Raw genomic sequence first — 14717 nt, forward strand, 5'->3', positions numbered from 1 at the left:
ATTATTTCATTTTTTGTAGTAATCACAAAGAAATCACTGTATGGAAATATAATTTGTAGAGACCGGATTTTAGGAAACTTTCCTAACAAGCAATTTTTGAAGATTTTTCTTAAAACTCGAAATAAATTTGTTTTGTTAAAAATGGAAATATTTAAGTTTTTCTTATTTTTCTTAAATTCCTAAATGAATTTTAAAGATCCTACAGTTGTGTTTAACCTTCCTATTTTTTTTAGTATTTGGTTTAGAATCATAACATATAAAGATTTTTGTTTCTACGTCATCCAGTATTTCAGCTTTCTAGTTTTTTAATTTCTCCATATTATATCAGGTCAGAATTTTAATCTTACTGTTTTTTAGTTTTTTTGTATTCTATTTTTTAGTGTTCAGTCACTTAGTGTATTGCTTTTTTATTCAGTATCTAATGTTTTAATATATAAGTGTTTCTTTTTTCCAGTTTTATAGTTTTTTCAGTCTTTCAGTTTTTTTAGTCGCTTAGTTCTTTAAAATTTTAGTCCCAATGTTTTTTACTGTTGTGTGTTTTTAGTTTCTCAGCGTTAAAGTTCTTTGGTCAGTGTTTGAAATTTTAATTTTTGAAAACATTCATACACTAATTCTAAATAATTCACTAAATTGAATTATTTCTTAATTGTAAATAATTTTTGAATCAATTTTGATTTTGGACTAAAAATATAATCTAAGTAGAATTGTCAAAATTGCAAAATGTAGTAAATTAGGTGAAATTTTTTTATATCCTTTTAATTATTAAATTGGACATTTGAAATTTATGAATTATGTTTTCATTTAGACAATTTAACGATTTCTGAGAAGCAAAAACAAAAAAAATAGTGTTTTATTTAACTTTTCCAAGTTATTCAACTTTTAAAAAACTTCTTATTTTTTATATTAGCAGGCTTTCAGTTTTTCAATCTCATAGTTTCTCAATGTTTCAGGTACAGTTTCCAAGTTTATTCAGCTTTTTACTTTCTAAACGTTTCATATTCATATTTTCTAAATTTTTCAATTTTTCGTTGTTTCACTGTCTTATACCACTATATTCAGTTTTCCAATTTCTTAATGTTCTTACTTTGCAATTCTATAGTTTTATAATTTATCACTCTTAAGTCACTTAGTTACTGTTTTTTTAATTTTTTTGTTTACCAGTTTATTTTTTTTTAATTTTTCAGTTTTTTTATTGTATTGCATTTTTATTTAGAATGTTGTGTTTCAATTTATTAGTGTTTCTTTTCTCTTGAAGATTCACAAGCCCTTCAAAATGCAAAGCCTTATTTTAGTAAAGCCAAATTAAATTTTTTTTTTTAATAAATTTTTATAAATTGCATAACAAAATTAAAAGCAGTAGATCTGTCAGTTGTTAAAGCAATTAAATAAAGTGGAAATTTTTGTAAAGTATACTTCAGGATTAGTGGAAAAATTAGTTAGTGACAAACTATTCAAAAAATTCTGAAAATTAAAATCTACTAAAATTTAAAAAGTTAATTCAATGAAAAAAATATTGATAATAGAGAAGTGTCTGATTTTAGTACTAATATGTATTGCCATTCAGTGAGTTTATTTTCTAGGTTGAGACGGATTCTTACGGAATTAAAACTAATAAAAACGAAACTATAAATAAAATAAAATAATTTCACAACAACAAATTTAATACAATATTTTTTACGTTCAGTTAACTAATTAAACATAAGTTTTTGACAAAACGTAGTTCGTGTAGTTGTTTGTTTGTCTTTGTTATATAATTTATTGCAATAGAAATTATCTTTTTATTTTTTTTTTAGTTGAAATACGTCAATTTGCAAAAATACGGACGCAGATTCGCTTTTTGACAACCTAAATATTTTCGAAAAATGTTTCTTTAAATAATGACCATTATGATTGGACTTATTATATTATGATAGTGTGTTCGTTAATATGCCTATTAAAGCATTAAAATAGGGGCCAATTACAAAACATTAGAAAAATTAAATACTGTTAACTGAAATAGTGAGAAACTATAAGGTTGAAAAAATTAAAAAAACTATTAAATACTAAATAAATACTAAAATTGCTAATCTTATTTTAAATTAGAAATCAATTTAGGAAGATTAAAAATTGTGTAAAATATGTTACAAACTAAATTGGTGCAGTCGGTAGTATTCTGCAAACTTTGTACCTTTTAACTTTGCAAAATGGAATGACATTACTTTACCTATGTGTTTGGACTCGTTGAACGCTTCTGGAATTTTTCTCGTCAGCACTGCATAAACGGTGCAGATGACGATGAGGAAGATCGGGTAAGTGAACGCAATCATATACGAGGCGTCAATGTAAGAGGAGCACACCAAAAGGTTATCCTCTCTCGTAGGGTAGTGATGTATGGCTTTAGCCGGCGAAATCACCATCCACACTCCATTTATGAGAACCTGCAAGAGACAGACGACAAAGAGAGCATAATTTTCAATGTAAGTGCTTTTAGTTACCTGGACTCCAACCAGTCCGGAACAGATGATCAGTTGGGATCTGGGTGAAATAAAGCTTGGCCTTTTTGCCGAGTGCTTTCCGGCATTGAAAATACGAGAAATGCGGTTGGTTTTTGTCAAAAGTGCAGCATAAACTACAGTAAAACAAAAGCCAGCACCAAATCTGAAATGAAAAAAACTCTCATTGATTTGTGTTACAATTACTAAAACTACAAAACTAGAAATTATACGAAAATCAACGTTGGCTAGTAAATATTTATATATACTTTGTATTTTTCCTTTATTAAAGATGTGATTAACTTTTCTAATTTAAAACAGAATATATTTTTAATATTTAGTGTTTTATGTTTCAGTCTTACAGTTTTTAAGTTTTTCTGTATTTCAGCTTTCTTAATTTTTTTTTTTCATATTTATTTCCAAAATTTTCTACTTTTTGGTGGATTTACTGTCTTATAGTGTCAGTTTTCCAATTTTCTAATTTTTTTACTTTGTTGCAATTCTATAATAATAATTAGAATAGTAATAATAATAATAATTTATTCGTTCATCTTATCTGAATACACATAGCTTAAACACGTCAAGTATTGTTGGAAATTAGGATATATAATATAATTATAAATAAAAAATAAATATAAATATAAATATGCGTATGGTGGTAACGCCATCACCCAAGTGCCAGAGTTTTCAGGTCGCATCTACAGCCTCTGACCTGACCTAACGACCACTAGTAGTGACCGGGACCGACGGCTTAATAAGGCTCTAGACCCTCTGGGAGCTGGCGCATACGTTTTACGTGTAAACTGTTTTCACTGTTTTTAGCCGCAAATTTAGACTTGAAGAGTTTCTTGACATTTGCAGTGTTTCTTTATAAGTAAATGTAGGTCGAAGATTCATTTTTGATTGAAATAAATGCCTAGATATTTTTTTATTAAATAAAATGTCTGTTAATGAAGTTGATACGAATTTTTGATAACGGTGCATTGTATTGAGAATTTAAAAAAACCATTTTATAGGAAATTTAAAAATACAGACCTGAGATATTTTAGATTTTTGTTAACTGTTCTTAATTGTTAGATATAAAGCAAAAATTAAATTGTAAGTAGGCAACTTTTAATGCATCCTTCTTCGAATGCCTAGCTAGCTGGAAGAAGATTTATGACGGGTTTAGGACGCACCGCTGGAGGTAACCACCATTGGGGTGACCCACAAGATAATAATTTTATTGCATTTGTTCAAGACAGAGAAATGTATCGGCACAAATAGGAATTTTAGCGATTTCTCTAATAGTGGTATAAAATTAAAGCACATGATTTCAGAATTAATTTTTTTAACAAAATAATTACGTACCTATAGATTTGCATTACGTTTTTTTTGTAGACACTGCTATCAACGTATCTTATGAGATTTTGAAATACGAGTAATCACGCTCGCTATTTTTTTGAATACTTTTAATAATAAAATTATTCCTGTTTTAAAAAAAATATAAAAAAAGATGATTAAAACTTTGGTTGTACTTAGCTTCGTTCTGCACAGGTTTTGTGATAGAACTACTGAGCTCCCCCCTCACCACGACAAGGTGTCAACCCACTGAGGAAGTTTTTTTTTACTTTTATTGTTCAAATTAAAAATTATAATTATTATTAAAATGCTTATCATCATATTATGTATTTATGTAAAAATCTCTAAAACTAAACTTGAAATATTATTTACAAATCCTTTTTTATTATGCTCTATTATAATGGTAAATTGCGACTATGTCTTGAATCAATTATTTCTGGTAACATGGCATTCATATAAAAATTTTCAAGATTTTACTATCGTCTTTCTCAATAATACAATATTTTAAATCTGTAGAGGTGTACACTATAAAATAACAAGTTTGGCGATTAGTAATGTGGAGCTGACCTTGTACTTGATACATGTAATTATCTTTTTCTTTTAAAACTATTTTACTATCATCTTGAGAATCTATTTCTAAGTATTTAATCAATTTTTGTTCTATGGCAGTTTTAATATTTGTGTTTCTTGCGCTAAATGGATATTTAATTTCAACAATAGCATTTGAACCCACTAACCCATCTGGTGTTGCACCTAAAAATTTTTTTTCTTTATCAACAAAAAAGCCGCATGAATCTACCTTTATACCTGTGATCTGTTCAAACTTCTCCTTTGCTTTCTCTTCATTATCAATTCCCCACTGTAGTGGTTCGGGTAATTTTTTAAATTTAGATAATCCCACACGATACAAGATATCTTTTACAGCATTCGCTGTATTGGTCGTACATTTCATATTAATAATTCTTCCGAAATTACTAGCCGTTATTCTATTATTTCTTTCTTTATCCCACTGCTCATTATTACGTTGACCAATTGTTAACAAAGGAATTTTTAAAATATCGCAAGCAGCCAAATCATTCAAGAACTCATTTTTTATTTTGTCATATGTTTCTGTTGGCATGTCTATTATGTCATTAGTCGCACCATAATCCGAATCTGCACTTTGAATACGAATTTTTCTTTTATTTAATTTTGTAGCTTGAAGTTCTTTGGTTTTTAATAAGCGATTTAAAAATTTTGTGGTGTAAATGCCACTATTCCCTGATATTTTCTCCATAATTTTAAATACAAATTTGTTTTTGTTATTTATATTTACGACTGCCGCAAAGCATCTTCCATGATAAGAACCGCGTTCTGAAAAATTTATTCTTTTACCCCCAACAAGTTTGTTAACTACTGAATTAAATGACTCAACAGAATTATTATCGACATCATACAATAGACTTGAAGATAAATTTGCAACTCGTTTTAATGCCTGCATGAACAACTCAAACAAGGAACTATTTTTAAAGTCAGAATATGCAACTGCATTTGTTATTTGACCAACTGTTTTACAAAAATACGTAGCGCACTTTGAATGATTACCAAAAATATGTGCAGGTCCATTTAAAATATCATTTTTCAGGTTTTCTGCTTTTTGATCGAAAGTACAGTTTTCGTTTTTTCTGTATTTTATCGCTGAAACAATTGCGGTTCTAAATTTTAAATAATTGTTGCGCAAAAAAGTTTTTATATTTATGTCAGAACGAGGAGTTTTAGCGTCTCCTCCGAAAGACGAGTTAGTTGCGATGTTTTTGGCATTACATTATCCGGTCACCCATCCAAGGAATGACCGGGGTCAGAGCTGCTTAACTTCACAGATTAATTATAATCTATGAAATCAGCTAACCAATGCAACTAATTATAAATTATAAATAATAAATATAAATATAAACATATCACTTTAAACAGATAACAAAAAGGAGAAAAATGACATAAAATAGGTATAAAATTACGAATAGAGAGACAGCTAACTAGATAAAAATTTATTTATACAGTTAATATTTTACGAAAAATCTAATTAGTACCAACCTCATTAAGGGTACTTTACAAAATGTGTTTTTTTCAAGAATATTTTATTTCAAATTTTTTTCTTTTTTTTCGACTAAAGCAAAAAAAAATTTAAAAGCAATTAATTAAATGAAATAATATTGATAATGCAGAAGTGGCAGATTTTAATATTAGTATATATTTCCATATATACCATGTTCAATTTCTATGTTGAAATACAGGGTGTATCAGAAATGCGTATGTCTTTAACAGGGAACAGAGCTCAACAAATAATAATTTTTTTTCTATTTGTAATTTGTCAGTAAAAAAAGCAAATTTACTTAAAATTTGGAAAAGACAACATACTGAAACGTGTACCAGTCTATAGGTACAAAAATAAAAAAGTTGAACTATTTTTGTTTTGATTAAAACGGACAGTTTAAACAATTTAAAACAACAATGACAATTGTTGGAGGAAAACAGTAAAAATTATGAATAAAAATTGAACAAAATGTTATACAGAAAAGGTGTTGTATTTGATGAATGCTGTAATTAACACAGGTATTTCTGATACACCCTGTATATTCTTACAGAAAAATAAACTAATTTTAAGCGTATATTTAGATCATTATTTAAATTCAATGATTAATTAACTTTGTGATAATTTTTTTGTGCAGTAGAGATTTTAAGGTGTCGTTTTTTAACGTTTTGTTTTATTTGTTTGTTTTTGTAATGAAATGTATTGCAATAAAATATTCTATGAAATAAAAAAAGTTGCAATAAAAATTAAGTTTTTATTCTTGCTGCTGCAGGAATTAATCAAATATGTACCCTAAACTACCTAATTTCGCTTTTTGTAATCTTTTTTGACACCTAATAAAGTTTTTAGCATTCCAAAAATAGTGTCTTTATTAATGTTTTACTTACTTATTTAACTTTAAGGTACAATCAAAATCGCTTTAGCTGCAAAGAAAATTTGTTTATCAAAATATCTTTGTTTTGACATTATGAATTTCACGTTTATCTCTTGAAATCAATTGTAAATTAATCAGTGATGTAAAAATAACAGTTACGTGTTAATTTTTTTTCACATTAATTTTACTCTACAGAAGATTTGGAAAAAATCACAAACTAATGTGTAGTATTTATTTTCTGAAATTATGTTAATGTAAATTTTTACCAATTTGTTTTAGATTTGATTATGTTTTAAACTTACTTAAAATTTGGAAAACGATATCATGCTGAAACGTGTACCCCCCTATGGCTACAAAATTAAAAGAGCCGAACTATTTTTGTTATGATAGTAATATGATAATTGTTGCTATGAATACAGACTAATTAATAAACACTGACTGATTCATTTGCACAAAAGAAGGGAGTAAAACAGTGAAAATTATAGGAATTTTGCACAATTTATAGAAAAGTTGTTGTATTTGATGAGTTTTATTACGAGGTAAAATTAACACAGGTATATTTGATACACCCTGTATTTTATAATTAGTACAAGATATAAATTTATTACAAAGTTTAAAACGAATTTTGTGAAATGTAAATTTTGTAATTTTCGATTTATATATTTTTAAGAAAATTGTTTTCCAAATAGTGACTTGAGGAAAATACAATACACTATTTAAAAAAAAATTATGACAGAATCAGATATAATAAGACTGCAAAACTCTCTTCGTAGTTTGTCTGGAAACTGCCACAAGCAAAGCGATTTACTTGCTTTTAAAAGAGTGAATTGTAACAAGAAAAGTTTCTCTGGTAATAAATGGAAAATAGTAAAAAAAAGCTAAAAGCTTGGTTAATTTAATTACCTCTGAATTCCACAGACAACGTCGTTTGGTCGTAAAACTAAAGCATAAGTTACACTGTAGCACATAAGAATTCCTGCCAATAAAACGTAGCTTAATTCCCTTCCTGATGCTCTCACAACTGGAGTATCATTGTGTCGGATAAAAACCCCACAAACGAACATAGTAATAAGAATTCCTGTGGAACTGAATGCCATTGCACCGATTGCCCAACCGCTGTCTGGTCGCAGATACTCTTCAGGAATATCCTCGCAACGGACATGATGTGGATCAGGGACCGTTCCTTGGGGACATGCGATGCACTGAGTTGGATCTTTTGGGTGAAGAATCTGAAAAAATGATAAATAACACTAGTTAACATTTTTTTTTCTTGTACCAAAAGACTTTATATAATTTATATTGATTTTGTTTTCTGTTTTCCCAGCGAAATCTATTATTGACTGTTAAATGTTAGTCAGTTCATTATTTTCGTTCCAAGAACCGTAAATACAATGTGTTTTTAAATGATTCTCATCTAGTGGTCTGTGAATTTCCCATGTAAAATCAGAAATGCCGCTTTATACAATTAATGACAGGCATTTAAACACCGAATGTTACCATTCTCCATTTATTAAGTCTCTAATTCAGAAATAAGCTTCGTTTGTTTCACAGTGTAATATTTTAGTTGCAATTTAACGAAATTTTTAAAATAAATTAATTGACAATTTGTAAATTTTTCAATTGACAGTTTTGACATTTATTGACAGAGAATTTAATTAAGCAGAGCGGCACAATTTTTTTTACATGTAAACCAATTTCAAAGTTGACTAGATGAGAATCATTTAAAAACACATTGTACTAACCCTCTTCCTCATACAGGCTACCCCAACGAAAAAGCTCCAGAACTTGTTTGTTATTGGAGATAATGGTTTCTTCTTTTTTTTAATTATAGCTGCGTTTTTGCTTCATTTTACTAAAATATTGCGGTATATATACAGAGTGTGACAATATTAAAAAAAGACGAAAGTTATGTCTTATGGAAATTTTTAAATTTTATTGCATGTATTGCTAATCTTACCTTTAATACTAATGATTTTAATCTAAACTTGTGTTGGTTGAATCTGCTTAGTTTTTAAAATAATTTGATTTTTTTGACAAAAACACGTTTTAAAAATTTATTAAATAAAAACGAAAAATTGCGGAAAAGTTGGACTTTAAAGGGAAAAGTTCAAACTTAAGTCTGTTCCAATTGTTTAGCGCATTGTAATGAAAAACATACAGAAATTAAGAAGTTTGTTAAAAGTTAAATTATTTGAAAAAGCTAAAAAGAACACCCTATTTTATGTTTTTAGTTTTTAAAGATTATAAAGGTGTCTTTTTTAAAAACATGAAGTTGCAAATGCCCAAAGTTAATAACTAAAAAAATATAGAAATTTTAGTTTTTTTACTGTAATAAATGAGGAATAATGGCCTAAGGGTTACAATAAAGTTATTGTTAGCTTAAAATTTCACTTTTCGACTACGGAAACAATAGATATAATAGATATAAAGTTTGAACTTTTATCTTTAAAGTGGTAAAAGTTCTACTTTTCTGAGATTCTTATTTTTTCGTAATGTTTTTGTTTAAAAAGCGTGTTTTCGTCGAAAAAATTAAATTATTTAAAAAATAATGCAAAATCGACCAATATCAATTTAACTTAAAAATATCAGTGGCAAAAATGCAAGAAAATATAGGTTCTAGCTAATTTCAGAAACATATTGAAAATAACTTTAGGTGAGTCAGGGGGGTTAGTATTTATGGATCTTGTAAGAATAGATTAAATTTCTAACATTTAAAGGTCAGTAATGGACTTTTTTGCATCGCTGGGACATCTTGTATAAAATTATTTTTAAAACTATACAGGATTTGTTTTTTTAAATTGAACAACCCATATTTGTTTTTCATTTTTTTATGTAGTTTTTTTAGTTGATGATTTTAGTTAATCTAAACATTATTGGCCGAGTTGGCTTAGTTTTTGAAATATCTTATTTTTAAACAAAAAAAGCTTTTTCTGGAAATGTATTACTCAAAAACTAAGACTCCCAAAAAAGCGAGACTTTAAAGAGAAAACATGAAGTTGAAATTAATTGGTGCTTTGCGTTTAGGAGCGTAAAAAAATTAGGAAGTTTGTTAAAAGTTGAATAGTTTGAAAAACTTAAATAGAACACCCAATTTTTTTTCTTTTCAAAGATTATTAAATTGTCTACCCAAGAACATCGAGTTTTAAATACTTAAAGTTAATTACTAATAAGATATTTGACTTTAACATTTAATTAAAAATAAAAAAAATAAATAAATAAGTGTATAAGTTTAGGATTAAAATTCTTAGTTTTAAAAGCTACCAAAAATGCAAAAAAGTGTTTCATTAAAAAAAACATTAGTTTTTAATAATTACTAATTAATAACTTTCTAACATTTAATAATTGACAATAATGGACTTTCCCAACTCACAGGGACACCCTGAATTATGTTACATTTGTCTACCAGGTCTTCTGGTGTCAAGTGTGGCATTCGTTGTTTCTGTGATAAACTAATTATTAAACATTTTATTTGTTTTAGAATATCGTCAAGTGAATGTTGATTAAGCGCTAACAACCTTTGTTTTGTATACCAAGGTTTTTGGGTAAAAACATACCCAAAGTCATAAAAAATGCAACACTAAGAAGGAATTAGAATTTTTTGACGAAACTTGGCACAAAATGCTCGACTATTAGCGAGTAATAAATGGTTAAAATTTGAACGATTTTAATCAAGTGGTAAGGGAGTTTTTAACATTTAAGTTCTTTTACCAGGAAATGTTATTTTTCTAATTGTTTGCTTTTTTGACTATCTTTTTGTGTGTTAAAATTTGAACGATTTTAATCAAGTGGTAAGGGAGTTTTTAACATTTAAGTTCTTTTACCAGGAAATGTTATTTTTCTAATTGTTTGCTTTTTTGACTATCTTTTTATGTGTTTTTTTTTAAATCCGTTTAGGTTTAAGTGTTCTAAAAGCGCCATTAATACTGGAAACGACAAAATCAAAATTACTAACAATTTAAGCAGTTTTGAAAGAGGCATGATTTTTAGACTACAAGTAGAAGTTTTTCATTTGGAGAAATTGCTAATCGTTTGAATAGAAATGGAAGCATCATTAAGCAATGTTATCAGTCACAGACTGGACAAGGCCCATGACAGCGCGAAAGAGAAAGCATACCATTTAAAAAAACAAATGAAGTCCAAAATGGTCGTCTTCGGAGTATGGCTATAATTTAATTACAATACAAATTTTTGCCTAATGGGTGGGTTTAAAGGTCGTCTTTTATCACTTCAGACTGTTTAGCACCGAAATTGGTCATTTGGACTCTTTCCTATGGGATTTAGTTGGTATGGGAGGAATGGGCAAAAACGCATATCTAAGCCTGACCCATCATACTTTTATATACTTTTGTATACAGTGTATATTTTCACATAAGGATGACCACTTTGTGGTTTAAACACGTCTTTCCAAATAAAAGGTTTGGTGTGTCAGGTTTAAGCTGTGTTTTTGCTCATTCCTTCCATACTTAGGAAATCCAACAAAAATCAGTCCAAATGACTTAATTCGATGTTAAACAGTCAGAAGTGAAGTATGACGACCTTCGAATTTAAACATTGGTCAGAAATTTTTCTTGTACTTGAATTATTGCCATAATCTGAAAATGACCATTTTGGACTTTATTTGTTTTTTTTTTAAGTCTGTTTCCTCTTCTGCTTTCTCTTGAACCTTCCTAACCAACGACTGATAACATCGCCTAATGGTATTTGAATTACTATACAAACAAGTAGCAATTTTTCTAAATGAAAAAACCCTATTTGTAGCCCAAAAATTGTGCTTCTTTAAAGTTTGTTTAATTGTTGTGAGTTTTTTTTGTCTTACTTTAGGCATATTTTTGTTTTCATAACACTTAAAACTAAACGAATTAAAAAAACACTTTAAAAATTGTTAGGAACGCAAAAAATTGGAAGAACAACTTTTGCTGGTAAAAGAGTTTAAGTGGTAAAAACTCTTTTATCACCTGATTAAAAACATTCAAATTTTAATTATTTAATACCCGCCAATAGTCTAACATTTGTGTCAAGTTTCATCAAAAAATTCCTGTACTTTCTTGGTGTTGTAATTTTTATGACACTGAGTATACGTTAGCCGATTACAATAAGAGAAACTGACACTAATCAGTGCAAAAATAGAGATAGTCTGACCCATTACCGATACTTTATAATTAATGTGTAAAAAACTTGAGGTTCTAATTTTTTTCGACTTCAGTGTTAGACTTAGGGTTAATTTACACATTGGTTTCATCAGCTGGTAAAAATCGCTGTAAACTAGAGTAATTATAGGAAACCTAAAATATTTATGCCCTTAATAAATATATTGAATTAGTGAAAAGCGGCAACTAATGAAATTGAACGAATAGAGTCACACTCAAATCTTATCAGATAATTGGAATTGAATTAAACAACTTTGCCGTATCGAGTTCAATTATAGCTGGGAATTGGATTGGATAATTAGGTGACAGGTTTAGGCAGTAAACATGTCTCATCTAGAACTAATCATGTTTTGTAAGGCTCTAATGACAACCGACAAAATAATTAAAAACTTAATTATGTTTGTTAAAACATGGATAAACAATTTAATTCGATAATTTATCTACTAGTCTTTTAATTACAATTAGAATGACAGGTTAATCTCTGTTTGCACTATTTCATTTAAAGCAGACGAGTTTGAAATCAAAAAGATTCTTAATTACTAGTAGTCATTTTTGTGCATAATTTTACTATATCTTGAAAACCAATAATCCCATTTGCCATTTTTCTATGTCTGTGAATTTTTTCAGACGTTTGCTCTTACTTTTTATAATTAAAATTAATTAATTATTGAGTTAATTAATTACTCTGAAGTAGCTACAAGAACAAGAACAAGCGATGCTTGAATGTTGTTTTGTGATAAAAATTTGTAAAAGTTGACGTTAGTCTCAAAAAATTATTACCTAAAGTAAAAATTAAAAAATCAAATCAACGTAATGTTAGTACGAAATTTTTGCTCAAAAATATTACTTAAGTATCGATATTGTAAAATAACATTAGAAAACATAAGTTTTCGATCAATAATATTTTTATTATCATAATTTTATTAATTTATTATTCTTTAATAAACAAGAAAGGTTTTTGAGATACAGTGAAAGATACGTTTAGCGGACTCACCCCATAGATTTTATTAGATTGATTAACTTGTACCGTTATTTTTGTGTTTTCTACTTTTACTTAATTAAAAACAGATTTTATTATTTTAGATTTTAAATTTTTATTCTAAAATAAAATGTACCGTAATGACAACATTTTGTGTAAGAACAATACATAAACAAATAAAAAATAATGCAAAACTTTTTTAAATTGATTTAATGAAACATTTTGTAACAAACTAATATTAAACAAACCGAACAATTTTTTTTGGTAAAATTCTATATTATTGATTATTTGTTAGTGTACAACTGCTTGCCAATAGTTTTCAAAGCGCATTTTAAGGACTTCAGGTCTATTTCTCCGATATGGGCTAAAGTTATCAAATTTTGTAATTTTTTTGTTAAAAAATATTTGAAAACGAATAGAAAATGACATATTTTTTATGTAATTTAGTCTACCAGTTTCTCTAAAAAAATTATAAAATCATAAAAATAAGTGACAACAACGTTCATTTTTCTAGGTCTAACTTTTTGATATTCTCCCTTGCAAAATTTTTGATTTTGGAAGTTATTTGGAAAAAAGACGCATTTTCGGATGCATTGTTGTTATTTTCTGTTTTGACTTAACGCAGATTTAGTTTGATGATTTTTGATAAAAAAAATAATTTAGTGGTTTCCATATTTTGGCACAATTTTTTGAAATTATAAAATACTCCAAAATTTTTAGATAATGCATTTGCGATGTAATTTTGATGAAATTTTCATAATGTTTTTTATTTATTTTACAAAAACAAAACTAAATTTCTACTTGATTTTACCAAAATCTTCTCGGTAGAAACGGTCTCAGATCATTCGAACAAGAAAAATGCATTTCCTTTTGCTTTTAAAAAAGTTTTAAATTATATTTTGTTTTTGGTTCAGAAACGCTTCTCTTTAATAAAAATGTACAAAAAAAACGTATTTTTGTTTTTGTTTGTATGTTGGAATGTTTTGCTTGGTTTTGCAAATTTTTCCAATTTTATTTATGTATCTGTATAGAATAGCACATTTTGTACGTAACTTTGTAATTTTCCATTTTGTGTTTTTGATAAAATGTTCCAAATTCAATGTTTAGTCATTTCCTAACCGAAAACAATTTTGCTATTTTCTGTTTCAATTTTTCCCTCAAAATTTCTTGAAAAATCCACAAAAATGATGGCCTTTTAGATGCAATAGCTATACTATTTGTATTTTCTCTTGTCGATTTTTTTAAATTTAGTAACGTTTAAAGCTCATAAAAATAAGGAAAAAATTTTCCAATAACAACTGTGCAACTTAACATTTTGTTGTAAGTTTTTTGGTAAAAATCGTTCTCAGCGCATCCAAATAACCATAAATAATGCATTTCAAATCAGACCTACCTTAATTTCTCTCGTTAGAAAAGTTCTGATAACATAACAAGTAAAAGTAATACGTTTTCAGGCTTAATGTTGCGAATTTTTGCCTCATATTGGCAAAGTTTTGCGAATTTATCAATTTTTTTCAGAAAAAAGAAACTGTATTAATTTCAGTATTTAAAAATAGCGTCGTTTTAATTTAATATTATCATGTTTTCTTTGACTTGACGAAATCACGATATTCAGTGTGTTCTCGGTTAAAAAAAAATAATTCAAAAACGAGTAAAGTAATGCATTTTAACGTCAGATTTTGTTTTTTCTCCCATATTTTGGCAAAATTTGTTAAATTTATTTTGTTTTTAGTGAAAAAGGCTCTGATTTTGTGAAAACAAAAAATTGTTATATTGCAATGTTTTTATAGATTTTTTTTATATTGTGTAAGTTTATTTTTGGAAAACATTTCAAAAT

General features: G+C 27.4%; 1 protein-coding gene across 6 annotated transcripts in view; it reads right to left on the reverse strand.

Annotated features, from left to right (window-relative positions):
* The window catches only part of LOC656715 (metabotropic glutamate receptor 2), a 419913-nt gene that overhangs the window by 5697 nt on the left and 399499 nt on the right, over positions 1-14717 (reverse strand). For all 6 annotated transcript variants that reach the window (XM_064354798.1, XM_064354797.1, XM_064354799.1 and 3 more), the window contains 3 exons: positions 7658-7983; positions 2475-2637; positions 2204-2417 (listed from right to left, as the gene is read on the reverse strand). In XM_064354798.1, coding sequence (XP_064210868.1) covers positions 2204-2417; positions 2475-2637; positions 7658-7983 — 703 coding nt within the window. The remainder of the gene's footprint in view (positions 1-2203; positions 2418-2474; positions 2638-7657; positions 7984-14717) is intronic.

The sequence above is a fragment of the Tribolium castaneum genome, chromosome 2, assembly GCF_031307605.1.
Source record: "Tribolium castaneum strain GA2 chromosome 2, icTriCast1.1, whole genome shotgun sequence".
Classification (NCBI taxonomy): domain Eukaryota; kingdom Metazoa; phylum Arthropoda; class Insecta; order Coleoptera; family Tenebrionidae; genus Tribolium; species Tribolium castaneum.